The 27,934-nt window shown below is 48.4% G+C and overlaps 1 protein-coding gene and 1 long non-coding RNA gene across 3 annotated transcripts; both read right to left on the reverse strand.

Annotated features, from left to right (window-relative positions):
• Positions 1 to 7,197: 7,197 nt before the first annotated feature.
• On the reverse strand, positions 7,198 to 12,780 carry LOC117658668 (uncharacterized). Its single transcript, XR_015730331.1, has 3 exons — positions 12,573 to 12,780; positions 7,978 to 8,920; positions 7,198 to 7,545 (listed from the first exon to the last, which is right to left on the reverse strand). It is a non-coding gene; the product is annotated as an uncharacterized LOC117658668 (long non-coding RNA).
• Positions 12,781 to 15,522: 2,742 nt separating this feature from the next.
• Positions 15,523 to 27,927, reverse strand: PRPF3 (pre-mRNA processing factor 3). Of its 2 annotated transcripts, XM_034424942.3 has the most exons (17): positions 27,598 to 27,927; positions 27,223 to 27,390; positions 26,720 to 26,850; positions 22,646 to 22,792; positions 21,339 to 21,422; positions 20,949 to 21,169; positions 20,809 to 20,856; positions 20,199 to 20,505; positions 19,802 to 19,968; positions 19,114 to 19,196; positions 18,775 to 18,918; positions 18,581 to 18,680; positions 18,071 to 18,184; positions 17,848 to 17,966; positions 17,231 to 17,314; positions 16,228 to 16,289; positions 15,523 to 15,825 (listed from the first exon to the last, which is right to left on the reverse strand). In XM_034424942.3, exons 2-17 carry the CDS (start codon positions 27,365 to 27,367, stop codon positions 15,679 to 15,681), a joined length of 2,103 nt encoding a protein of 700 aa, XP_034280833.1. In that variant the 5' UTR covers positions 27,368 to 27,390; positions 27,598 to 27,927; the 3' UTR covers positions 15,523 to 15,678. The 2 variants fall into 2 exon arrangements, with proteins under 2 accessions (XP_034280833.1, XP_034280834.1); XM_034424943.3 differs by lacking the exons at positions 26,720 to 26,850; positions 27,223 to 27,390; positions 27,598 to 27,927 and adding an exon at positions 24,311 to 24,407.
• Positions 27,928 to 27,934: the final 7 nt, after the last annotated feature.

The following is a 27,934-nucleotide window of genomic DNA, read 5'->3' on the forward strand; positions in this document are numbered from 1 at the left end:
TTAACCCTAACCCTAACCCTAACCCAACCCCTAACCCTAACCCCTAACCCTAACCCTAACCCTAACCCTAACCCTAACCCTAACCCTAACCCTAACCCTAACCCTAACCCTAACCCTAACCCTAACCCTAACCCTAACCCTAACCCTAACCCTAACCCTAACCCTAACCCTAACCCTAACCCTAACCCTAACCCTAACCCTAACCCTAACCCTAACCCTAACCCTAACCCTAACCCTAACCCTAACCCTAACCCTAACCCTAACCCTAACCCTAACCCTAACCCTAACCCTAACCCTAACCCTAACCCTAACCCTAACCCTAACCCTAACCCTAACCCTAACCCTAACCCTAACCCTAACCCTAACCCTAACCCTAACCCTAACCCTAACCCTAACCCCTAACCCTAACCCTAACCCTAACCCTAACCCTAACCCTAACCCTAACCCTAACCCTAACCCTAACCCTAACCCTAACCCTAACCCTAACCCTAACCCTAACCCTAACCCTAACCCTAACCCTAACCCTAACCTAACCCTAACCCTAACCCTAACCCTAAACCCTAACCCTAACCCTAACCCTAACCCTAACCCTAACCCTAACCCTAACCCTAACCCTAACCCTAACCCTAACCCTAACCCTAACCCTAACCCTAACCCTAACCCTAACCCGAACCCTAACCCTAACCCTAACCCTAACCCTAACCCTAACCCTAACCCTAACCCTAACCCTAACCCTAACCCTAACCCTAACCCTAACCCTAACCCTAACCTTAACCCTAACCCTAACCCTAACCCTAACCCTAACCCTAACCCTAACCCTAACCCCAACCCTAACCCTAACCCTAACCCTAACCCTAACCCTAACCCTAACCCTAACCCTAACCCTAACCCTAACCCTAACCTAAACCCTAACCCTAACCCTAACCCTAACCCTAACCCTAACCCTAACCCTAACCCTAACCCTAACCCTAACCCTAACCCTAACCCTAACCCCTAACCCTAACCCTAACCCTAACCCTAACCCTAACCCTAACCCTAACCCTAACCCTAACCCTAACCCTAACCCTAACCCTAACCCTAACCCTAACCCTAACCCTAACCCTAACCCTAACCCTAACCCTAACCCTAACCCTAACCCTAACCCTAACCCTAACCCTAACCCTAACCCTAACCCTAACCCTAACCCTAACCCTACCCTAACCCTAACCCTAACCCTAACCCTAACCCTAACCCTAACCCTAACCCTAACCCTAACCCTAACCCTAACCCTAACCCTAACCCTAACCCTAACCCTAACCCTAACCCTAACCCTAACCCTAACCCTAACCCTAACCCTAACCCTAACCCTAACCCTAACCTAACCCTAACCCTAACCCTAACCCTAACCCTAACCCTAACCCTAACCCTAACCCTAACCCTAACCCTAACCCTAACCCTAACCCTAACCCTAACCCTAACCTAACCCTAACCCTAACCCTAACCCTAACCCTAACCCTAACCCTAACCCTAACCCTAACCCTAACCCTAACCCTAACCCTAACCCTAACCCTAACCCTAACCCTAACCCTAACCCTAACCCCTAACCCTAACCCTAACCCTAACCCTACCCTAACCCTAACCCTAACCCTAACCCTAACCCTAACCCTAACCCTAACCCTAACCCTAACCCTAACCCTAACCCTAACCCTAACCCTAACCCTAACCCTAACCCTAACCCTAACCCTAACCCTAACCCTAACCCTAACCCTAACCCTAACCCTAACCCTAACCCTAACCCTAACCCTAACCCTAACCCGAACCCTAACCCTAACCCTAACCCTAACCCTAACCCTAACCCTAACCCTAACCCTAACCCTAACCCTAACCCTAACCCTAACCCTAACCCTAACCCTAACCCTAACCCTAACCCTAACCCTAACCCTAACCCTAACCCTAACCCTAACCCTAACCCTAACCCTAACCCTAACCCTAACCCTAACCCTAACCCTAACCCTAACCCTAACCCTAACCCTAACCCTAACCCTAACCCTAACCCTAACCCTAACCCTAACCCTAACCCTAACCCTAACCCTAACCCTAACCCTAACCCTAACCCTAACCCTAACCCTAACCCTAACCCTAACCCTAACCCTAACCCTAACCCTAACCCTAACCCTAACCCTAACCCTAACCCTAACCCTAACCCTAACCCTAACCCTAACCCTAACCCTAACCCTAACCCTAACCCTAACCCTAACCCTAACCTAACCCTAACCCTAACCCTAACCCTAACCCTAACCCTAACCCTAACCCTAACCCTAACCCAACCCTAACCTAACCCTAACCCTAACCCTAACCCTAACCCTAACCCTAACCCTAACCCTAACCCTAACCCTAACCCTAACCCTAACCCTAACCCTAACCCTAACCCTAACCCTAACCCTAACCCTAACCCTAACCCTAACCCTAACCCTAACCCTAACCCTAACCCTAACCCTAACCCTAACCCTAACCCTAACCCTAACCCTAACCCTAACCCTAACCCTAACCCTAACCCTAACCCTAACCCTAACCCTAACCCTAACCCTAACCCTAACCCTAACCCTAACCCTAACCCTAACCCTAACCCTAACCCTAACCCTAACCCTACCCCTAACCCTAACCCTAACCCTAACCCTAACCCTAACCCTAACCCTAACCCTAACCCTAACCCTAACCCTAACCCTAACCCTAACCCTAACCCTAACCCTAACCCTAACCCTAACCCTAACCCTAACCCTAACCCTAACCCTAACCCTAACCCTAACCCTAACCCTAACCCTAACCCTAACCCTAACCCTAACCCTAACCCTAACCCTAACCCTAACCCTAACCCTAACCCTAACCCTAACCCTAACCCTAACCCTAACCCTAACCCTAACCCTAACCCTAACCCTAACCCTAACCCTACCCTACGCCCTAACCCTAGCCCTAACCTAACCCTAACCCTAACCCTAACCCTAACCCTAACCCTAACCCTAACCCTAAACTAACCCTAAAACTAACCCTAAAACTAACCCTAAAACTAACCCTAACCCTAAAACTAACCCTAACCCTAAAACTAACCCTAACCCTAAAACTAACCCTAACCCTAAAACTAACCCTAACCCTAAAACTAAAACTAAAAACTAAAACTAACCCTAAAACTAAAACTAACCCTAAAACTAACCCTAAAACTAACCCTAAAACTAACCCTAACCCTAAACTAACCCTAACCCTAAAACTAACCCTAAAACTAACCCTAAAACTAACCCTAAAACTAACCCTAACCCTAAAACTAACCCTAAAACTAACCCTAAAACTAACCCTAACCCTAAAACTAACCCTAAAACTAACCCTAACCCTAAAACTAACCCTAAAACTAACCCTAAAACTAACCCTAACCCTAAAACTAACCCTAAAACTAACCCTAACCCTAAAACTAACCCTAAAACTAACCCTAACCCTAAAACTAACCCTAACCCTAAAACTAACCCTAACCCTAAAACTAACCCTAAAACTAACCCTAACCCTAAAACTAACCCTAACCCTAACCCTAAAACTAACCCTAAAACTAACCCTAAAACTAAAACTAACCCTAAAACTAAAACTAACCCTAAAACTAAAACTAACCCTAAAACTAAAACTAAAACTAACCCTAAAACTAACCCTAACCCTAACCCTAAAACTAACCCTAACCCTAAAACTAACCCTAACCCTAAAACTAACCCTAACCCTAACCCTAAAACTAACCCTAAAACTAACCCTAAAACTAACCCTAACCCTAAAACTAACCCTAAAACTAACACTAACCCTAAAACTAACCCTAACCCTAAAACTAACCCTAAAACTAACCCTAAAACTAACCCTAACCCTAAAACTAACCCTAAAACTAACCCTAACCCTAAAACTAACCCTAACCCTAAAACTAACCCTAAAACTAACCCTAAAACTAACCCTAAAACTAACCCTAACCCTAAAACTAACCCTAAAACTAACCCTAAAACTAACCCTAACCCTAAAACTAACCCTAAAACTAACCCTAACCCTAAAACTAACCCTAACCCTAAAACTAACCCTAACCCTAAAACTAACCCTAACCATAACCCTAAAACTAAAACTAAAACTAAAACTAAAATGCTATTAAAAAGGGTTGTGTTTTTTTTCCCTGACTGCTATTCCTTCTTGGACCACAGGAGGGCACTGTTTTCTCTAGGGTTGCGGAACTGCCACAGAAGAATCTTAAAATGCCATCGAAAAGGTGTATTTCTTTTTCTGGCTGCGATACCTATTTTGACCACAGGACGGCACAATTTTCTGCACCTTAGCCATAACTTTCAAGTCACGGGACGGAAAACTGTGCCCTCGTGTGGCCAAAACAGGTATCGCGGCCGCAAAAAGAAAGAAACCTTTTGGATGGCATTTTAAGATTCTTCTGTGCCGGCTCCGCAATCCTGGAGAAAACAGTGCCCTCCTGTGGTCCAAGAAGGAATAGCATAACAACCCTAAAACTCCATTTAAAAAGTTTCTTTCTTTTTGTGGCTGCGATACCTATTTTGACCACAGGACGGCACAATTTTCTGCACCTTAGCCATAACATTTTCAAGTCATGGGACGGAAAACTGTGCCCTCCTGTGGCCAAAACCGGTACTGCGGCTGCAAAAATGGCATTTTAATGGGATTTTAAGGTTATTATCCTGTATCTTTATTGTTAACGTCTTATTAATATTTATTAAAGCAACGGGAGGCCCGTTTGCTGCAACACAGGAACTGGAAAAGAAATCCCCTTCAAAAGCCTTCACCGGAGTTAAGGAGGCCTGTGATGGCCTATTGATATTAATAAAGTTTTAATATTAAAGAATAACAACCCTAAAACTCCATTTAAAAAGGTTCTTTCTTTGGGTTGCTGCGATCCCTGCTTGGGCCCTTAGGAAGAACAAAGGAAGGAGGAGGAGAGAGAGGAAGGAAGAGAAGGGGAGAAGAAAGGTTGGAGTAAAGGTAAAGGTTTACCCAGAGCAGCCCTTAAAAAGTAAAAATGAAAAATGAAAGTTGAAAGGTCGTTTTTTACCAACGGCGATGAGGGTTGCACAGGAGGCGGACGGAAAGTTGCGCTGACGCTGGGAAGGTCGCTCCGAGAAGCGCTGGTACAGAAAAAATCGGCGACCGTGCTTTTTCTGCCTGCTATTCCTTCTTGGACCACAGGAGGGCACTGTTTTCTCCAGGGTTGCGGAGCTGCCACAGGAGAATCTTAAAATGCCATCGAAAAGGTTTCTTTCTTTTTGGGGCTGCGATACCTGCTTTGACCACAGGAGGGCACACTTTTCTGCACCTTAGCGATCACTTTGAAGTCATGGGACTGAAAACTGTGCCCTCGTGTGGCCAAAACAGGTACTGTGGCTGCAAAAAGAAACCTGTACCTTTATTATTAACGTCTTATTAATATTTATTAAAGCGACGGGAGGCCCCTTTGCTGCAACACAGGAACTGGAAAAGAAATCCCGCTTCAAAAGCCTTAACCGCAGTTAAGGAGGCCTGTGATGGCCCATTGATATTAATAAAGTTTTAATAATAAAAAATAACAACCCTAAAATTCCATTTAAAAAGTTTCTTTCTTTTGGTTGCTGCGATCCCTGCTTGGACCGCAGGATAGCGCTGTTTTTTGTCAACCTTAGCGTGGAGGCCGTTGTAGACCTTTGGACCTCAGGTTAAGGCTTTTGAAGCAGGATTCTTTCTTTTGTGTCCGTTATGTAGCTCCTGGGCCTCCCGTTGCTCTATTAATATTAATAAAGCTTTTAATAATAAAGAGACAGAATAATAATCGTTAAAAGGGGTTTTTTTTCTTTTTTTTTCTGGCTGCTATATCTGCTTGGGCCACAGGAGGGCACTGTTTTCTGTCCCTTAGCGATAGCTTTGAAGGTATCGAGATATTACTTTATCGTGGTGGTAGGCTGTGAGAACCCTAACCCTAACCCTAACCCTAAACCCTAACCCCGACCTTTGACATCCCCTGACCTTTAACCTTTGACCTTTGACCTCTGCCCCCCAGTGATTTACCTCCTTGCAGCAAGCAACAAGAAGAAACAGCCCATTTCAGCTTCAGCACAGCCTAATTAGCACAAGTTGATTGGATCCGCAGCCCGACTCTCAGCTGTTTTGCCTGGCCTCTGCTGCTTGCTGCAAAGAGGTAAATGGCTGGGAACAATTTTTTTTTTGTGCTACTCAAGCTATGTTGAAAATAAAAATGAAAGTAAAGCAGGCTATTTTGCTGTAACGAGGCAAAATTGCTGAGAGGAAGAGGCAGATTTCTTTTTCTTGTTTTCCTCACCAAAAAAGGTAGGTGCATCTTATAGTCCAGAGCATCTTATACTCCAAAAATTACAGTATATGCCGTTCGTCTCCCTGATAAGACGACTGTCTTATCAGGGAGACTGTGGCAGGCTACAGGCAATCTTCTCCGCAGCGTAAGAAGACAGAAGGATGCGTTGAATTTGACACTACCGATTTCCCTACGAAGCCTCTGCAACAGCACTTGCCCGCAAAACCCCCAGATTACAAGACTGGGGCTGTTCATCTTAGAAAAAGAGCCACGTGCTGAGGTGCAGACGTGAAGGGGAGGATGCCGTTCTCCCCCTCAAAACAGCAGTCCTAACGGATCAGGACAGGCCAAAGAAAGTCTTTCCTCAAGAAATTAGCGTTAACGTACAGAATCTGCTTCCGTGGGGACCAGGTGATGGCCACCGACCTCAATGGACTGAAAGGGGGGACGATGGAGGGGACTGTTTGTCATGAGGCTACGTGCTGCCTGGGGCGATGAGGGCTAGATGCTTGAGCTGAAGGAGGCTTTCCTGTCCTACTTCTTGGGCTTTCAACCGGTCCGATGGAAAGCAAAATCCGAGCGGGCTTTAACTGAGTAAGAGGGTCAAGACTGCCGCTGGAGATTCGGAGGGCAAAGGAGCCCGGGGGGCCTAGCGGAAGAGGTGGTGGAGGACGGAGGCGGTCCCTCTGACTAGGGACGGGTGCAGGGAGGAGAATGGGACCGAGGGGCCGGTCCTTGGAAATGGATGGCTGCAACCGGTAAGCGAATGGGGTTCCCGCGCTTTTGAATATTTCAATTTACTGAGAAGAAACAGCTACGGTATCTTATATAAGCCGTAAGCAGGTGATGGGTCCAGCTGAAAAATCTACATGGACAAAAATGTGTAAACTGCAAAATACAGGTATAATTTTATTTACGGTTTAATATAGTATTAACAATTATAGGCAATCTGGCCTGACTATTTGCACTGAAATAGGAACAACTCCTTCTCTCAAAGTATATCCCCAAAGGACAGCTATCAGGGAGATATGCCGGTACTGCTCTATCCCTCGTGATCGCTTTAGAGGTGCGATTGGCCTCTGCCTTGAAAGATCCTGGATCCCGGGGTCTCCCCGGTTGCTGTGTCACAGCTGGATACTCACGGATTGGTGCGTGAAGGGCCACGTGTTCCTGGGATGGCGTGGAGTACTTGTACTGCTTGCCACAGAATTTACAGGTATAGTTGCCTGTTTCTACAAAGTAAGAAAACAATTTTCGGAAGGAGAAAAGGTTTTCCCAAAAACCCTTGACCCAAACGTGGATCTCAATTCAGAGCGTAGCAGGCTAGATGTTTCCCACGTGACCTCGTGAGATGAGTTCCAAGTTTTCTTGACCGAGGGGGCCCTGGGCGCCCACCTTCGTGTTAACTGTTTCCTCTGTTTTGCCCCAGCTCTCTTTCCTGGAGAGAGGCTGAAAAGACACGGCTGCTACAGAGGCTAGACTTCCTTTTGCAGAAGTAGCGTTTGGGAGTGGGCTGTATAAACCGTCGCAGACAGCAAAGGCCAAGTCGCGCTCTCATCAGCGCTTACGAGGGGTATCATCTCAGATCGTGATCGATTTCTAGTTTTAATATCGCTCCCCACCCTCAATTTCACCCTATTCCCGAAGAAAACATGGTAACGTACTTTTTTTTATCCCAGAGGACAATACTTAGACGATATCTTCCCCTTTAATGAAGAGCTCTTTGTGAATTCTAAAATTAAGTCATGAGAAATGCAAGTGGAATGTTTTTCCTAGGTCTGAATATAATTATAAATTATAAATTATAAATAACGTGCGCTTAATTCCTTCTCTTTGCAATAAAGTATTTACATCTAAATACTTTGGCCAAATTGGATTGTTTTAACCAGATGCTTATAAAAGTATGTAACGTTAAGCGAGAATAATTTTATAATTCCCCGACTCAACCGTGTTTGTTTCTTCTCTATGTCAAACGTGGAAGATTAACTTTTTGGTTTACTTAGGAGTGCTATTTGCAAGCAGGTTGCTTGTCTCCTGACGGATGGCCGCAGTCCGAGTTCGAGCTGTTGCTTTGCGTGCAAAAGGTCCAGGTTCACCCCTGCGTTTCCAGGGAAGGGCTGGGAAAAACCCCTCTGCTTGAACGGATGTTCAGAGCCCTGCAGCCGGTCCGTGCCGATAGTCGTGGGACGGATGGACCGACGAGCAGACCTGATACTGAGCGGCTTTCGGGCATCCTGGGAGTTATTCTGCCTGCTACGCCTTGGAAAACCTAGCGGTTGCTATCGGTGCTCCTTAAACAAACTCCGGTGAAAGATACATCCGAGGAAGATTTTCCGACGTGTCACCAGCCGTGCCCACAGGAATGGAGTCCGGGTCCCGCACGGGCAAAGAATGTGCTCTTTCTGTTGGACTACTGAGAGCTTCCTGCCTTTGCCAGAAACGCTCCATCCGTGGCTTGGGCCTCAAACCTCAGCTCTGAAACGCTGAAAGCTAGTGAATGACTTAAGTTGCAAACTCGGTCAATCGTACTTGGACCGATCTTCTGAAAGGGCTCGGGCTCCTCTTCTTTCACCTCCTCCTTGGCAATCGTTGCTTGGTCGTAGGGGTCTGCGAGAGGAGAGAAGGAGGAGAGAGCTGATCGGGGCGTGTGGAAACGCCTCCCTGGCTTTATCCCTCGGGCCCTGCTCTCATCCTTAGTCTTAAATAGACTAACATACATTTCACACGTGTATGGTATTTTTACTGATTATATTTTTCTTGATAATCTCCCTATTAAAGTGACTAATAATAAGATGCGTGTTTCCAATTCGGGATATAAAATTTGCACTTATGATTTCTTTTTAAAGTGTGACAACTTGATTGCAAAAAACTGCAGTTGTTCTTAACAAGAGTCAGACTGCTTCCAAAAAGCAACACGACCGGCCTACCTCTACCAAGAGGCCCCGAGACTCTCCTATCCACCAAACAGGCGCTCTTTCTCCCGACGGAGTGGATTAATATCTGCACATACCCACGGGTGCTTCAAACTGCAACACGGCAGGGCTTCCGGCTCCATTCTCCATCCGTTGAGCATTCGCCCGAATGCTCCTCGGTCAAAGACTTCCTAAAGGGTTGGAATCGTTGAGCCAGAAGTTTCTATTGGCTGAAACTTTATTGCCAAAAGTTGTATGGTATTATGTCTCTAAACGAGCTGGGTATATGTAGATAAGCGCACACACAACAACAACAACATTCTAATGGTTTCCCTTGGATTTTGATTTTTTGCATCACCCAATGGTGTCAACGGCCCTGCACAAAAGCTCCCCTCCCCAGCTTCTTTCCATAAAATGCAGGCCGGGGTTACCTGCGAAGAGCTCTAAGCGATAACTAAAGGTCCTGAGAACGGGTGCCGGAGCCTGCAGGCTTGCCTGTCCCGTGCCTCCTTTCCCTTCCCTTGGGAGGAGATGGGAAGCTCTAGTCCCGTGATGGTGAACCTGTGGCATGCGGAGCCATATTGGTGGGCACGCGAGTGTTGCCCTAGCTTGTTGTGGATTTAATAAGACAAACACAACTTTTGGATTAATCAGAGACAATTTGTATATTGCGCAATAGGTTCAAAGCTCTGTACGTGAAGCGTTGAACAAAGACAGAAATTAGGTACAATGGTTTTATACCCTTCTAGACAAAGGATTCTGTTAACTCAGCAATTCATATGGTCATATACATTTGTCATTTTTAACTGACATTTCCTAATTACTGAGTTTCTTTGCAAAACAGTTATAATTCTTTTTGTAGATTACTGAAGCATAGACTCAAATCATCTTCTGACGATAGACAACTTTTAACTCATGTGGATCCCCTTGACCTAACCAACCTTTAAGCTGTATGTCATTAGAATGTTCCTTTCTTCTGACAACTTACAGGCCTCCTAGAGCAGTGGTTCTCAACCTGTGGGTCGGGACCCCTTTGTGGGTCGAATGACCCTTTCACAGGGGTCGCCTAAGACCATCGGAAAACACATATTTTCAATGGTTTTAGGAATAATTTTATGGTTAGGGGTCACCACAACATGAGGAACTGTATTAAAGGGTCGCGGCATTAGGAAGGTTGAGACCCACTGTCCTAGAGGAACCAAAATTTTGGCTGAGTTGTACTTTTTCTAACCGGATGCATTGCTTTTTAGAATCGAGTGAATAGAAAGTTATCCAGTGGTCATCTATCAGAGCCCGCTTCATTTACATTAAGCTCAACTCCAGCGTGCATGCACATGTTGGCCAACTGATTCCGGTCCCACCGGAAGTCAGGAAACGAGACGAAACAAAACCCTAACCCTAAACCCTAAAAGATTGAACTGGAAAGGGAAACGACAGGAGAGAGGGGAAGGGAGAACAGAGGACACGAGAGAACAGGAGAAAGAAGAAAGGGGAAAGGAAAGGAAGAAAAGGGAGGGGAAAGAGGAGTAGAGGAGTGGGGGAAGGGAAGGGGAAGTAGGAAAGAGAAGGAGAGGAAGAACAAAGGAAAAACGAAGGAAGTAGGAGGAGAGGAAGGAAGAGAAGGGGAGAAGAAAGATTGGAATAAAGGTAAAGGGTAAAAGAGCAGCCCTGAAAAAATAAAAATGAAAGTTGAAAGGTCGTTTTTTTCCAACGGCGATGGGGGTTGGACAGGAGACGGACGGAAAGTTGCGCTGACGCTGGGAAGGTCGCTCCGAGAAGCGCTGGTACAGAAAAAGTCGGCGACCGTGCTTTTTCTGCCTGCTATTCCTTCTTGGACCACAGGAGGGCACTGTTTTCTCCAGGGTTGCGAAACTGGCACAGAAGAATCTTAAAATGCCATCGAAAAGGTTTCTTTCTTTTTGGGGCTGCGATACCCGCTTTGACCACAGGAGGGCACAATTTTCTGCACCTTAGCGATAACTTTGAAGTCACGGGACGGAAAACTGTGCCCTCGTGTGGCCAAAACAGGTATCGCGGCCGCAAAAAGAAATAAACCTTTTCGATGGCATTGTAAGATTCTTCTGCGCCGGCTCCGCAACCCTGGACAAAACAGTGCCCTCCTGTGGTCCGAGAAGGAATAGCATAACAACCCTAAAACTCCATTTAAAAAGTTTCTTTCTTTTTGTGGCTGCGATACCTACTTTGACCACGGGAGGGCACAATTTTCTGCACCTTAGCGATAACTTTGAAGTCATGGGACGGAAAACGGTGCCCTCGTGTGGCCAAAACAGGTACTGCGGCTGCAAAAAGAAACCCTTTTAATGGGATTTTAAGGTTATTATCCTGTATCTTTATTGTTAACGTCTTATTAATATTTATTAAAGCGACGGGAGGCCCCTTTGCTGCAACACAGGAACTGGAAAAGAAATCCCGCTTCAAAAGCCTTCACCGGAGTTAAGGAGGCCTGTGATGGCCTATTGATATTAATAAAGTTTTAATATTAAAGAATAACAACCCTAAAACTCCATTTAAAAAGGTTCTTGCTTTTGGTTGCTGCGATCCCTGCTTGGACCCTTAGGAAGAACGAAGGAAGTAGGAGGAGAGAGAGGAAAGAACAGAAGGGGAAAAGAAAGGTTGGAGTAAAGGTGAACGTTTACCCAGAGCAGCCCTTAAAAAGTAAAAATGAAAAATGAAAGTTGAAAGGTCGTTTTTTACCAACGGCGATGGGGGTTGCACAGGAGACGGATGGAAAGTTGCGCTGACGCTGGGAAGGTCGCTCCGAGAAGCGCCGGTACGGAAAAAATCGGCGACCGTGCTTTTTCTGCCTGCTATTCCTTCTTGGACCACAGGAGGGCACTGTTTTCTCCAGGGTTGCGGAGCTGCCACGGAAAAATCTTAAAATGCCATCGAAAAGGTTTCTTTCTCTTTGATACCTGCTTTGACCACAGGAGGGCACAATTTTCTGCACGTTAGCCATAACATTTTCAAGTCATGGGACGGAAAACTGTGCCCTCGTGTGGCCAAAACAGGTATCGCGGCCGCAAAAAGAAATAAACCTTTTCGATGGCATTTTAAGATTCTTCTGTGCCAGGTCCGCAACCCTGGAGAAAACAGTGCCCTCCTGTGGTCCAAGAAGGAATAGCATAACAACCCTAAAACTCCATTTAAAAAGTTTCTTTCTTTTGGTTGCTGCGATCCCTGCTTGGACCGCACGATGGTGCTGTTTTCTGTCAACGTTAGCTTTTCCAACAGAGGAAAATAAATCCTGCTTCAAAAGCTTTAAACCGAGTTAAGAAGACCTATGATGGCCTATTAATATTAATGTTTTAATAATAAAGAATTATTACCTTAAAACGCCGTTAAAAGTTTATTTCTTTTTGTGGTTGCTATATCTGCTTGGTCCGCAGAAGCATTGAATAGCATTGAAGCCATCGAGATATTACTTTATCGTGGTAGTAGGAAGTAGGGGGATGACAATGAAATTCGGACAGGAAGCCAGCCGTGATGGAAAGGTCGTTTGTCAATGGCAGTGGGGGTCGGCGACGGTGAACGGACAGGAAGTCCGCCGTGCCGAGAAGGCCGCTGCGCAAGGAAGTTGGAGGGATGACTGAGAAGGATGGACCGGACGTCGGCCATGGCAGGAAGGTCCTTTTCCAAAGGCACTGGGGGAGGGTCGCGATGAACGGACAGGAAGTCCGTCATGCCGGGAAAGCCTTTTGGAGAGATCTGAAGAGGAAGCCGGTGGCCACGCGAAAAAAGGCCAACGGAAGCGGCTCGTCCCTTTCAGAGGAGCGTAGAGTAGCGGTGCTTTTGCTGCCGCTCTGCACTTTGGAGCTTCGCTTCTCGACGATCCTGGGTAAAAGTGGAGGAGGAGACGTTGACGTTGCCTTCCCTGTTTTATTTTTTCCTAAATAAAACGTAATTGTGCGTGAAATTGTTTTTATCTTTTTTCCCCAGAACGTCTGTTGAGCAAACAATATTGGGTCAAATTCACCTGAACCTCCCCTTTTATCAAGGCCTTTTGCAACACTAAAAATCAGGCGACCTCTCTTAAAACCCGTATTTCTAACCACGATGATAGGTTTCCGTGGGGTTAAGCAGGCCCTACGAGGCTACGGCACGTTACCGTAACTGTCGAGAGGGTTTCGTTCTGCCCACCCTCCCTGCGACAAATGACAGGTCGACCCTTTTGTCCGGGATTAAATTGTGGATGATGGGTTTTATCGGCAGGAGACCTGAAGTGAAGTTACAGATGGATCTAATTTGTATGCTGCCTATCTCGGTATGAAGCGATTCTGGGTCTTCCGTTCAAACACCCACCGTGGCTTCAACCTCGAAGAGGGGAGCTGATCGCCCACCTGCCTCCTTCCCTGAACTGGCCAGCTTGCAGCCTCCCGCCTCGTCCCCGCCCTCTGCTACTGCTTCCACGCTGGCTCCCGGGACTTGCTCTAGGCAAACGCTGAGGTTATTTTCAGGGCTACTTTGTGCAGGAAAGTTTCCTTTATCCCAGGAACACCGAGACGCAATCTCTCTGATGGGTAGGGTTCTCCTTCCTAGGTAGGAGAACTTTTTTTGTGTGTTTCTCAGGTCTTGTAGAAAACGCCTCAACCGTGCAGCGGCTCAGCCTTCTCTCTTCCAGCTATGTAGTTGCTTTGGGTCGCTCTGCAGCGCCCTTGTAAATGCACGTGGCGTCAGAGAAAGCACCCTTTGCTCCTTCAGCATTGGCCGCTGATATGAGGGCAGCTATGACAAAAGGTTAAGCCTGTAGTAGCTAACGGGCTGGCTCCCAGAGTTGCCGCTTGTCCGCTCCCAGCCTTGAGAGCAAGAGGGTAGGAGTCAGTCAGCCTTGCTTGATGTTCTCCGCTGGCCTGGTCAATGCTTTTGGCTCCTTACCACGAAATGACGCTTTGAAATACCAGCACAAGCAAATAGGTTAATAGCTATATAAGATTTTAATACCTGTAATATTTAATCCGCTGGTGGTTTCCGTTTCTCTTTAAGTCATTTTAACAAAGTAGCAACGGAGTTCATTATTCTGACGCCTTGGTTGTATTACAGCCATCTCAGGGTTGCTACGGTGCACTAGAGGCCACACGTGGAAAATAGTGTACAGTTCTGGTCACCGTGATACAAAAAAAGACATCGAGGCCCATGTGACCGTGAGGAAGCTGCAGCAGTTGCAAAGGAGCCCAAACACACTGCGGCAACTCAGAACAGCAGAAAAAGGAGACGGGGCATCTATGCAACACAAGGAAGGTTGCTCCGAAGGAAAGTGGGGGGCGGCTCGGAGGGCAGACAAGAAGCAGGCCGTTCTGAGCGGAAGTGGGAGAGGGCCCCAGAGGCGGCCACCCACCCTCTCGGGAGGAGCCTCAGCCACTGAGGTTTCGGCCACTGCCCTCCCTGCCCTTCGGGGCTCCACTCGGGAGACTGCCGGGCAGGGACGGTGTGGCCGAGGCACTGTCGAGACGTTGCTCTCCCCGGTTTTGCTTTCCGAACGGTAAAATATAATTGTGCAAAACAGTATCTTTACCTTGTTTTCTGTAGTTCGGTTAGGGAAACTATATTACTACAAAGCTTTTATTTTCCCATTTGCAAATAGCTGGCGTGACCTGCTAGTGTGGGGGTCTCTCTGAGATGGACCCTCGATAAGGAGGAGGAAGGCTCGGCTCTTGGTCTCTACAAAAAGATGCAAATGAATCGCCTTTTGAAATGCCGTCACGTCAGAAAGGAAACATCTGCAACTGAGCGTTCTTGTACTGTGCCCACTCGCCCCGCCCCCCAATTTACGTCCATCCTTGGATGCTGAATTGCCCCCCTAGTTAACTGCTAACCGTTTAACAGCCAGCAGGCAGTCACATACACCAGACAAGGAAATGGGCAATTTTTTTTCAACATCTTATAAAAAACAATTTTATTATGCAAATGTAGGATGTGGGCTAATTCCCCAGCTCCTAACCTGCTGTACATTTTTCCCAGGGGTACTAACTACACCCTCCTGTGCTCTGGAGTCTATGACTCAGTGCTGTTTTTTTTTTCCTCTCCCCTTTTCCTGGGGGTGTCTTTGCTCGCTGACTAATGTTCAAACAAAACTACAGAACTGGGAAAAAACAAAAAGACGAGGGTTGTATTGTTTTAAAGGTGGAAGGCTTTGGAAGAGAAGACTTGGCTGATAAATGACTACTGTTGCTTTTTAAATTTCGGCTTGAGTTCTTCCAGACAGCGTGGCAGGAAAGTTTGGAGAGTGCGCGTCAAATGTTTTTAGTCCAAAGCCAAAAATTAAAATCAAAACCTCTGTTATTTGGATCTGAAAAATATTTCCTTTAATGGTATGCATCTTACTGTGAGGAATTTGTGGGGATGAAGGCGAGGGGGCTCAGAGTCTAACGTTTCTGCTCAGTCCTTGCTCTTTACGTCACACACCAGAAATGTGAGAAGGGGCTCCAGAAAAGGCCATCAGTCTGTGGGTTCTAGGACTGACTCGCTCAGAGCCAGATCCCAATAATGCTCAGTGCCGTGTTTTTTAAAATGCTCCCGTGCCATGTTTTCGGTAGGACACTGCTTGAATTTCATCTCGCCAAAGCTCCGCTCCTTTGCCGTGCCCTAAGAGGACAAAGAGAGGGCAGGAGAGATTCTCAGCAAGCCAAGGGTTGCCTTACAGGCCCTCTAAACGATGCGTTGACTGGCGGGTCACATAATGCACTAAATCCCTTTTTCCTTACCCGTGGCTCACTGGGGAAGCCCTGAGGGATTGGTTGAGCACAACATGCTAAAACCGTAAACCGTGGCTTACGAGCCACAGCTAGCTAAAAAGTGGGAGATGTCAGGAATCAAAGAAAAAGGGGGGGAGGGAGTTCTGAAGGACCAATCCTACAGAGCACCCACCGTTGGGATCCTCCGGGTGTTTCTCGGTCCTGTCGCTAAAGGGGCATAATAAAAAGCAGGATTTTCTTAGTATGACCGAGAACCACCTAATACCTCAGTTGGACCATAAATAATACTCACCTCCCAAACCAGAGAACATTTGTTGGTTTTTTTCACAGATTCCTCATCAGATTCATCATCGTCTGCAAGAAAAATAAACTGCTTAGGGTGTAAGAATGGGGAAACGACTGAAGATGGATTTGTCTATTCAAAAGCATGTTCGAAATCAGATCGGAAACATCCTTTATTCAAACGGAAGGTGAAAATTCTGCCGTTTCTTTAGAAAAGTCAGGATATAGATCTTTCTGAACTCAGTAGCTCATGGGAAGAAGTGAACTTCCCCGACTTCCTTTTAGTCTTTCAATTTTTGAACCAGCTCCGTGTAAGGGATGGCTGCTCCTTCCTGTTATTTTATTACTTTAAAAGTGCTGTAAGTCGACTTTCTTCTTAGGAGAACCAAGAAACTAATGGTGAAATAGATTTATACAAATCTATTCAATAGAATACAACAGCTGATAGAACAGAATCTTTTAAACCTAAAAGCAGCCACTCAAAGTTCGTTCTTCGATGTGTTCCTGACCGGGGAACTTCTCTGATTCTCCAGGACTTTGGAAGGAAGCTGGGTGCAGGAGTTCAGTGTTTCGTTTGAAAACCCCAAAAGAAGAAATGGCTTTTCTCTCTTTTCGACATCTTCAGAAGACGATGCTGGCGGTGGGGCCTGGAGCATCTTGCCTTCCGTTTTCTTACAGATGCTATTTCTGTGATCTGTTCTGCAGATGGACAGAATCTTCCTTTCTGTGTCTGCATCCCTTCCAAAAAAAAATGTCTGCATGCCTTCCAAAAAAACATACTGGGCAGTGCTTAGAGCCAGATGCAGCCTTCCTTAACCCCCAACCTTGCCTCCTCCTCCACCACCTGTCCTAGTGGGGCCCTTGCCAGAGCTTGCAGGATGTGCTTCGAGCGTATCACCTTGCAGAGTTATTTTTAAGTTTCAGCATTTTGGCAGCTCAGTCGATCGCTTTTATTTACTTAATCTCAGTAAACGTTTCCAGGCTAGGCCCGTAGCAGAAGTGCACTTCCTTACCGTCTCCTTTTGTGTTTGACGTCTGCTCGTCCCATTTTATTCGATATAACATGAGCCGCTTAAATTTCTTCTGTGCTTTGGGACCTTGGAAAGAAGGCAGAAAAGGCAGAACTGACAGGCAGCGTGGCAACAAGTGATGAAGCACAACTTCATAAACACAACTGGGAGGGGGACTGAACTCCTGATCCTTAAGAAAGCACCTGTGCCAGGTGGCCCCCTCGTGGTCACAACCATAAACTGAGGCCAACTCTCAAAAGAAAAGCCAGAGACATCCCAAAGACTTGGCCTACCCTGACATAATGGCCTGAAACCAGTTTTGTTTGTTAACTGCAAGTTGCGCAAAGTGACTCTATTTTTTTTACTGCTGCCTGCTCTGCTGATGGACAGAACCTTCCTTTCTGTGTTCTGCATCCTTTCCAAAAAAAAAACCCAAGAACCATCGTTGCCTTAATCCAGGTGCAGCCTTCCTGAATCCCCAACCCTGCCTCTTCCTCCTTCTCCTCCTTCCGGAACAGGGCAGGGTACACAAACTGCCTGGGCCTGCTGGAAGTTTTAGCTTCTTAGAAATGCAGAGCATGATACATTATACAACCCGGCCTACTCGCCCATCCTCTTACCTCCTTCTACCACCACCACATTGACATCTTTATGTAAAACCACAACTCCAGTTAAGTACAACTGGCTGGCGTTAGCTTCAATTTTGAATTTCTTTGCTGGGTTACCTAGATTCCGGACTCTGTGGGCAAAAGAACGGAACAGATCGGGTCACTTCGGGGAAGAGGAGGCTGCAACAGACCAGGGGAGTAAGGTGCCCTCGCTTTGGGAAGGAAAGACGCTCACCTGTAAACGGCTATGTGAACGCCCTGCGAAATATCTTCCTTAAGCTTTTTCACCTTTTTAGCTTTCCTCTGTTCCACCGTCAGCTTCCGTGCAGCGTTTGCCTCCTCGTGAGCTCTGCAAGCACATCAATGCAGTCCGTCTAAACGCTCTGCTGGGGTGCCTCAGCGAATGGGCAGCTTCTGGTCCTGCAAGAGGCCCCTTCCCAGCTTGCCCCAGCCAGAAAGGTCTGCGACAGGAACACAGGGCCTTTTCTGCATTCGCCTCCTCGCCCACCTATCTTTTAGTTCAGTTCCCTGCTTTTATTGCTTTGCATATTTATAACCTCCCTTTCCACCAACTGGTCTCAAAGCGTCAGATTGTTAATGGAAGATGGTCAAAAGGGTCAAATGTTCTGCCCCCTCATCAGCTTCAGCATAAAGCAAAAGCATCTGGGAAGAGCCCAATCAGATCCTCCCCCAGAATCCTCCGCCACTGGGAGGGAGGGAGCTTGCAAGAGTGCAACAGCCTTACTTCTGCCTCTTTGCCATCTGTGCTCGGACGTGGGCTTCTACTTTGGTTGGATCCTGAACAGCTTCTGTCCCCAAAACCCGCATCAGGTTCGAGATTCTGACTGCAGAGAAAGAAGAGGCAACAAGGGTGTTCGCTGGCATCCCCCACGAGGCTTCCCCCTCCTCCCTCAGACTGCTCCAAAGAGGCTGTGCTACCTTTTGGCTCCGGAGGGGGCATCAGGCCGAGCCGCACTTTCTCCTGCAGCTCCTTCTGGGCTTCCCGGCGGGTCTGGCGACGGAGCTTCTTCTGCTCTTTTTTGGTCAGGTAAACCCCAAGGGTCACCGGCAGGTCACTGTCCACTGCAGAGTAAGAGACGTTATTCCTTTTTTCCCCCTGAGAGAGTCAAGGAATTGGGTGGCTCTCCTTCTGGCTTTCTGGGGGAGTCCACTGCTCCCGAGAGTGCCCTTCCCCCTCCCAAATGGAGTTGGCAGGTGGGGAGGGGGCAGTTTCAAGGAGGGGTTCTGCCTCCCTCAGAGAGGGAATGAGGCGCTTACCTGGAGGGCTGAGCTGAGCCGGATGCTCCACCAAGTTCGTGATGCCAAAATAGTCCTCCCGCTTAAGCAGATCAGTGGCTTTTCTGAAAAGGAAAACAGATCCACCCAACTACCGATGTCAACCGGTCTCCTTCCAGATGATCATCTGCGGAGGGGCTGTTCACACCTGGCCTGGTTTGGGCTCAACAGCACAGCCCCTCCTGGCATACTTCACATAACCAAGGCACAGGGCAAGCTTCTACAAACAACCGGTACGTTCCTCCTTGTCTCCCTGGCATCTGCTCCTGACCCTCGCCTCCTCCCTCGGCAGCCCCCAACCTTTTGGGCACCAGAGACTGGTTCCGTGGAGGGAGGTTTTTCCACAGACCAGAGGGGGTGTGGTTTTGCATACTGCCTGCATCCCGCGGATGGGGCTTTGCTTCTTTGCGCAGCCCGGTTTCTGGCATGCTGCGGACCGGTGCCATGGACCGGGTGGGGGATTGGGGAGCCCTGCTCTAGAAGACGCAGCGACCGGCCATCTTTCAGAGCGCTCCTCAGCTGAGGAGACACTTGGGCAACCGTGATTGTCCTCTGCCAAAGGAATGGAATTGCCCTTCCAGTAGCCCTGGGAAGATGCTGTCTAGAACCACCTGGAGCTGAGCTGGCTGGGGGCCCTGCACCTCCCCCAAAATGCCTCTGAGCCACTTACATGTCCATGCCGTTGGGGATGATGTAGGAGTCCCACCACTCCACCTCAGGAATGTCCCCCTCTTTCACCTCCTTCTTGGGAGTGATGAGGGCCAATTTGGTCGAGGTGTGAATTCCCGTCTTTTTGGCAGCTTGTGAGATCTCTGCTTGGAGTTTTTCTAACTGAGCCTGGTGACCAAAGAGACATTTTCAAGGTGTACCAGAAGCACAATTTTCAGGGTGGGGGAGGGGGGGGAGGGTGGTGGGCAGCCGGAAGGAGAGGATCCGATGACCTGCAGGGCTGGTGAGGGAAGGGCCTTCTTTAGGGTTTCTACCATCTGTCCCTGCCTGCCAGTTTATTGCTCAGGCAACTGAAGGAGGATCCCCACACTCCCTTAGCGACCCCCATAGTGCCCTACCTTCGTCCGCAGCCGTTGGGCTATTTTTTCAAACTTGCCCTTGTCGTGAAACCTGAAAGTCCTCTTTGGCCGCTGAGCTGGGGCAGCGGAGACCCGGGGGTCAAAATAAGTGTTGGACTCCATGTCCTCTGAGGGCTTCTCCTTCAGCTGCTGCTTGAACTGCTCCCTCTTCACGGCCCGGATGTTGGCCTTGAGTGTCGGCATGCGGTGGGTCAGCTCCACCTCCTTACCGGTGGCATCCACCGTGCGGCCTTGCTCGTCCAGAATCAGTGGCGTTGGTTTGCTCTGGTCTTTCAGCTCCACCTTCCTGGGCCAAGACATCCACAGCACAGCTTGGGTTAGCATGCAGTTCTCATGCGCTTGGGCAGATCAGGAGCCACCGTACTCAGGAGCATGACCCAACTGTTCAGAAACGGCCCATCTGTGCGGCTCCCTGACCCGCCCAAATCTCACACCCTCTGAGGCAGGGGGGGCAGCCCCCCCTCCCCCCAGGGGAAGCAGTGGCTGGGAGCCACAGGAAGTGCAGTCCCATCCACCCCCAGAGGCGCCTGGGTGCCCGTGTGTTTCTCGCAGCACGCTTGCTGAGGTCGGAGGGTCATCGCTCGCTTACCGTGAATATGGGGATTGGACGTTGCTACCCATGTGACGTATTTCTGCCCTATGAAAAAAAATTGTTGAGTCTTGTCAGCTTCCCCCAACAGGCCCCCATTTCAGACCCTCAGATGCTCGGCGGCCTGTGCCAATACTCACGGTGGTGCGATGCCCATGGCATGCAGGTTGGCCAGTCCCACCATGTTGGTGTTCCCAATCAGTCCTGGTTTCAGTGCCAGCTGAGCCTGGATCCGGGCTTGCAATTCCGCTGCTTTCCGGGCCTTCTCAATGGCGTCGTTCATGAAAGTGGCTGCCTGAGAGGGCTGGATGGTGTTCCCAATTGGGAGGCGCTCAGGCGGAGTGGTTGCCGGAGCTTTAGGCTGAGGCCAAGGAAAGTTAAATTTGGTTTATGGAACTGTTACGGGTTAAAGTTACAGGCAGAGAAAGAGGCAGGAGACCCAGTGCAAAAATTCAACGCATGGAAGGATGGATGGATGGATGGAAGGAAGGAAGGAAGGAAGGGAGGGAGGGAGGGAGGAATCACAATACCTGAGGAGCCGGGGAGCTGATGAAACTCAGCTGTTTCTTTCTCTCCTCAATCTGCCGTGTTGCTGCCTCCATCATTTGCTTGATCTGAAGGAAGGGAAAACAAGGCACACTGTTTCCTCTTTCACACCAAGTTTCTTTTTCATTCCAGTGTCATCCTTGGCTCTTCTGCACCACACTCTGAATCCCATCTATCTACAGCAACTATGCAATTCTTCTTTTCTGTAAAGCAAGAGGCCGTGGAGGAGTTGCTCCTTGAGAGCCTCCATCCACTACAAGAGCCTTGGTAGCGCAGCAGACTAAAGCACTGTTAAGTAACACCAGCTGCCTGCAATTACTGCAAGTTCAAATCTCACCAGGCTCAAGGTTGACTCAGCCTTCCATCCTTTCAAGGTAGGTAAAATGAGGACCCGGATTGTGGGGGCAATAAGCTGACTTTGTATAAAAAAGAACACCGCTTGGGGGAGGCCGAAAGCCCTACTAAGCAGATACAGTATATTCAAAAGTATGAAGGCTATTGCTTAATGCATTTTAAGCCGCCCTGAGTCTCCGGAAAAGGGCGGCATATAAATCGAACCAATCAATCAATCAATCCACTCAAGATAGAGAACGACCAGACCGTTGCTCAAGGCCGTCTCCTCATGAGCGCCACTGCCTACCTTACTTATGCTTATGAGTTACAGAATTCAACAAACTGAATCGCAGTTAATTACCGTATTTTTCAGAGTATAAGACGCACCTTAGTTTTTGGGGAGGAAAATAAGAAAAAAGCTGATTGGCAGGTGGATCGGCCTCCCGGAATACCCCCAATCAGCTGTTCCCAGAGGTGAATTTTGGTAACAGGTTCCTTGGTTGTGAGCTCTGTGCCTTGCTTTTTTTCCTGCCTCTGAAACTTCTGAAACAGAGCTTCAGGAAAAAAAAGCCTCTGAAGCTCTGTTTGGGGGCTTCTTTTCTGAAGCTTTGTTTCTGATGCTTTTTTCAGCCTCTGAAGCCTCCTTTTGAGAAGCTGGGCGGGGCTACATTCGGAGTATAAGACGCACCCAGATTTTCACCCTTTTTTGGGGGGGGAGGTGCATCTTATACTCAGAAAAATACGGTAATAATAATAATAATAATAAAACCTTGACTTCAATGGGTTTTCTATATTTATTGTGGTTCATTTTATTATTGCGGTTTCATGTTGTTCCCTCCTCTTGCTCTTATGAGTCAGGTGATCAACGACCTTGTTACTCGAATGCAGATTCCGCCAAGGCAGCCCCCACCCCCGGCAGGCAGGCCAAGCGTCCTCCGGACAGGCAAGGGTAGCAAACCTGAAGCTTGGTCAGCATCCCTGGGCTTTCGGTGGGTGGGCCGGGGATGACCTCGGGCTCTTCCTCCACCTCCTCAAAGCGGGGGATGCGCCGTTTCTTGACTCCGGAGGACTCCTTAGAAATCTCCGAGTCATCCCCAAACACATCCTAATAAGTGGAACAGAGCAAAGGAGCTTTAGTGGAAAAGCCTCAAAGTCAAATCCCAAAAACATAAACCGAGGCAACATTTTCAAGAAAAGTCTTCTGACTGCTACTGGAAACACACATCATCTCCTCAAGGAAAGATGGTAGTTCCCCTCAGCTGAGGAGCGTCTGTTGTGAAAGAGCCCCCTGGCGCTACCCCCCACCCCCAAAAAAAGAGAGGCACAGCAACTTCTTCAAGCCACCAACGGGATGCTATTCACATGTGCAGAAGAGCGCAGAAGAGGTTTTGGAGTGCTCTTTGACACATGAAGTTGCAGGTCTCTTTCCACTGCAATGAAGGAATTTGAACTAATGTGTCCAATGAAACGTTATAAATTCTCTGAACCCGCATCCCTTCCAAATGACTGGATGTGACATCCGCCATACCTGCCCCGACACAGTGAGAAAACAACCCCCTAAAATGGAGTCTGAATGGGCAGTTTCACCAGGTCTTTCTGGCGTTACCCCAACCCTCTCTAGCCCAGTTAATGGTCGCATCACACAGCAGTTGGGGAAGGCTGCTATGAACCTTAGAAAGCAAACAAAACGAGGTACTTAAAATAGTGTTTTAAAGCGTACTATTATATCCTTTTTATTTTACAGAAGTAAAATATTACGAGGACAGCAATTCTTCCCCAGTCAGAGATGCCGGAAAAAGGTTACACACCTGAGTCTGTCCTACCGCTCTCGATAGAAAGCAAATATAAACTATTCCACAATGGGTTTAAAGTTAGTCTAGAATGAAGAGCCTCAACCTTGCAAGACGTGTCAACCCTTTAGCACAAAAGATTAGTCCTTCTGCAAGAGGCTATGATACAACACTCCATTTGCAGTTTTTCAGCTTCAAAACTGATCTTTCAAAATAGGCAAGGGCAGAGATGTGTCTCTCTCCAGTGGAAAGATGCCCCCTCCCCCAAATGAAACTCGCATCAGCAGCACAGACGACAGGAAGGGATTCTGGGATTGAGGGGAGAGCAAGAGGATTCCCGCATGTACAAGATCAGAAAGATACCCCCCCCAAAAGGTACATACATTAAATGTAGAAATTCTTTTCAGAGTGCTCCCTTCATCTTTAATCCTCAAAATATTTTATATCCCATACATATGATCCGTCAAAGGGCACTGGAACCCAGCATAAATATGCAGAAAAAGTGTTCTCTCAGAACATAATTACCGAGAAGCTGAAGCAGAATCGAGCTAATTCTTGCAGAGGGATTTGATCAGCAGTAAAAACACTGGGGGGAAGAGGTAAGCTTTATGCAAATCAGCGTATCTCTTGCAGGCAAAACAAAAGGAAAGGGCAACCAATAATCGACAGAAATCTTCCCTGGAGAAGCTAAAGGATGAGGTTAGACTCTACAGCCGCCTCCTTCTCCACTTAACGTGGAAAGAGATCAGAGGGAGAGGCCAGAGAGGAATGCCCAGTCATGCCATACGGCTGCTACTTTCTCCCAAAGAGAATCAAAACGTATGCATACAAACCATCTGCAAGTGACAGCTGAACCTCCTTCTTCGCTATTTTGGGTCATACTTTACAGGGACGGTTCCTCGTCCAAAACCAGGGCACATCGTGACACACCTACAAGTTCAAGAGAAAAGGGCTTGCCCATAGTATGAAGAGTGTAGACCCCCGCAGTTTAGTTCCTGAACGTCCCCTGCAGCTTGATAGGTCCCTGCAAGATAAGCCCAGTTCAAAGAAACGGAAGAAATGCAACTGCTCTTACTCCTGGGAAACAATGCAGATTCCTTTCAGAAGAGAATAGCAACCTGGAGGGCAGGAGGGCGGGACAAAAAATAATCTTGCAACTGAAGTCTGTGTATGGGGAAGTCTCTGACGCCTTCGCTTTAGTTGCCAGTGATTTAAAGAAACAGGTATGGTTCTCCATGCCAATCGATGGGTACAAAATAGCCCGTGGACAAGTATTTCTCTTCTGTTCTTTAACAAGAGTTCCAATGAAGACCTTTTTCTTTCCTTACTCGATTGCTGAACTGAAGAGAGGGGGGGTGGGAGGGCCCAAAGGGAGTGAATCTCTTGACAAGAAAATGAAATAGGAGAGAATTTCTTTAAAAAACGGTGTGGCGGTGTTAAAGTTTCTGGAGGAAGAGATGCCAACCAAGAATGAATTATGGGGTTCAGTAAGTAGTTGGCCCTGCCCACCTGAATTCCCCAATTCTATTCCCCCTTGGATTCCACTTGCAGATCTTTGGAGTAACAACTCAAAACAAAGCAAGTGTCTGGCTGGGTTCTTCAGGAGCAGGGAGATTTTTTTGAGCAGTTTGTTACCCTCTGAATAGAAAGATTTTGCATTTGGAATGAATGATGGGCAGGAAAAGGAACTGCCCACTCTAATTTATTCCTAGGGCCCTATTTGATTTCCAGGTGCTCAGAAACACAATTATAAAGAAAAAAGGAGTAGCTCGGCACAGCAGATGTGGAAGGGAGACAGCTTCAAGCACTACTGCCGCTTCTGAAAGGCAAATGACTGACCAGCACCAAACAATGGCAGTCTGAGGCGCCAACTATCAGAAGACTAAGGTATTTTCTCATTTCAAAGCCCAGTCTTTGGGGATTAGAAGATAATTCATCCTATAAAGTACTACAGCTTCTACACGACCTCAAGAAAAAGCAAAGGAGGAGAAAAGAAGACATCCAGAGGTGCTAAAGGATATTAACCCATCTATATAAAGCCAACCAATATAACAACTAGGAAGAAGTTCCACAATGTGGAACTAGGGAAGAAAAAACAGAAAGACTGGATATAAATCTCAGGCTACTCGCTGCTTCTAAGAAAGATTCTCTTGCAGCTAATTCCCTATGCCACCCCAATCCAGATGTTCAAGACAGTCTGAAGAAGGGGCTTCTCCAAGCTATGAGGCAGGATCCCCGAATTAACCATGACAAGATGTGTGACAGTAACCGTATTAGAAGCAAAGGGCTTCACAATTTTCTGGAAGAGCATCAATTCCTTCTGGGACCATCTACCGTGCAGTTTTGGTTGCAGAGGTAGAGCCAAAGAGATCCTCCTGTTATGCTAAGGGTGACAAGAAAGACCACAGGAGAATATCAACCAAGGGCACCTTCACTCTGATCCGAATAACTGTGTTTCTTACAGAGCAAAGCACAAATGCCCAGCTTCGGCTTCTTCTAGGCCTGTAATTCAATTCAAAGCAACCATAAAACCACAGTATCCAAAATTATGTTGAAGGGCAGAATATGACTCTATCTAATGCAGACGTTTTGAGGAACTATGCACACCATGTTTGATAACTGGCTATGCCAGCTGCGGGTGACAGGAATTGCCTCCCCAAATATCTGCCTTAAATGCCTACAGATCCACCTACGATTCCCTGGGACAACCGCTACAAATAATGCCTTCCCCAACCCAGCAGGCCTCTTTTCAATCCCTGTGATCATCTGCAACGATTTGGGGCCAATAAAATCAGCAATCAGCCCAGAAGAACTTATGCATCTGGCGCTTACAGGCATTTGCCAGCTTTCTGTACATGTGTCCTGTGCACCAAGACAATGCCATTGTTCTGTGGGGTTTATGTGCTTTAATCCACGGCCTGCATTATTGCCATTCTCAAGCTATGGCCACGTTTTCTCAGCTCTAGTCCAAATTAATTTCATATAAAGGCAACAACAGAAATATTCCACAGCTGCTATCATCATCACTGTAAGATTTCTGGGGGTTTCTGGCTGCAAAATTAAAGGGCAAGAGCGGTCATGGTACAAGACGACCACTAAGAAAACAGACCCAAAGGGTACTTTTTTCCCCTCCCTCTGGAAGAATAAAACATAATGGAACACCGCCAGTTCCCGACAACTGCCCCTCCACCACCACCACCCAAATAAGAAGATAGCAAAAACAAGCCAAGAGTTCAGCTCACCTTTAATTCTCTCTTCCGATTTCGGTCACTGTTGGACTTGGAGTGTCGAGAGCTTCGCCCTTCCTCAACGGCTTCAAAAAGCTTATCAACAAACCGTAAAGTGGAATCATCCAGGAAGGGCTTGAGGTGATCTGGCCAAGAGAGGGGGAGAGAGAGAGAGAGTAGTGCGGCATGGCAGCCCAAAAGACACCCCCTCAACCATTCTGAGACCAGCTACTCCTTTTCCCAGTTCATCCCAATTGCCTGGAGGGAGAAAGGAGGCCACGGAGCTCTTCCACCATCATCACACCTTCTTTCCCTCGGATAAGAAAGGCAGCCCAATCGCCTTACCCTGTTCCCAGTCCAGCTCAGCGGTTGGCCCCACGGACGGGAAGCGGACCCAGCGGCCCAAGTCTCGCCCCACCCCCGGGCTCCATCCAGGGCCAAGCCGGAGCAGGAGGGTCCGACCGCCTCTCCCCACCCGGACTTCTAGGGTCTCGGGGGCCCAGCGGCACAAGACCTACCGGCCGCCTTCTTCTTGTCCATCCCTTTCCCGACGCAGTTCAAGGCGGCGGTCACCACGGTGGGCTCGGAGAAGCCGAGGACCCGCTTCACCGTCTTCTCCACCCACGGCTTCAGTTCGTCCAGCTCCCGCTTCGAAAGCGCCATCCTGGGAAGGCTCCGCCGGGGCGCTGGGGCAGAAAGAGGGTCGCGGCTGCAAAGGCCCGAGGGGGGAAAGGAGGGCCCACCACTACCACCCCGAGGCGGGACTCGCCCCGACGGGCCGCGGCTCAGGTCGCCCTCGCAGTCGGAGCCGCTTCTGAACAGTCAACAGGGCCGCCTCAGCGGCCGGGACGTCCTCCCCTCCCAGAGAACCGGGGCCCGGGGCGGCTCCTCACCGGCGGCCTCCCTCCGCGACTGGGAAGGAGAAGGCCGCGGGCCTCGCGGCGGACGGAGGCAGAACGTCGACTCTGGCGGGGCGCGGAGCGGAAGCGGAAGCGGGCCTGACCAGCGACTCCGCCCTCTGGCGTGGGGGGGCGGGACTTCCTGGAAGCGGCCGCTGCCTGAGCCGCAACCGTGCTGATGGGCCGCGGCCAGCAGGGGGCGCGCGCAGTTGCCGCTTGAGCACCACTCTCGCCCCTCCGCAGCCGCCCCAGGAGCCGGCCGGAGGGAGGGGAGGGAAGGGAGGAGCGGGCGGTGGAAGGACCCCCCCCCTCCAAGGCACCCGAACGCCCG

Source organism: Pantherophis guttatus, chromosome 18 (assembly GCF_059756535.1).
Source record: "Pantherophis guttatus breed Tessera chromosome 18, ASM5975653v1, whole genome shotgun sequence".
In the NCBI taxonomy this organism is placed as follows: Eukaryota; Metazoa; Chordata; class Lepidosauria; order Squamata; family Colubridae; genus Pantherophis; species Pantherophis guttatus.

Bases quoted from the DNA above. Each gene is read 5' to 3' on its own strand.
- PRPF3 (XM_034424942.3), bottom strand. From the start codon at position 27,367: ATGGCGCTTTCGAAGCGGGAGCTGGACGAACTGAAGCCGTGGGTGGAG. The intron at 26,851-27,222 runs GTAGGTCTTGTG...TCTCTTGGCCAG, and splicing joins GGACAAGAAGAAGGCGGCCG to ATCACCTCAAGCCCTTCCTG. The intron at 21,170-21,338 runs GTATTGTGATTC...CCTTGGCCTCAG, and splicing joins TCAGCTCCCCGGCTCCTCAG to CCTAAAGCTCCGGCAACCAC.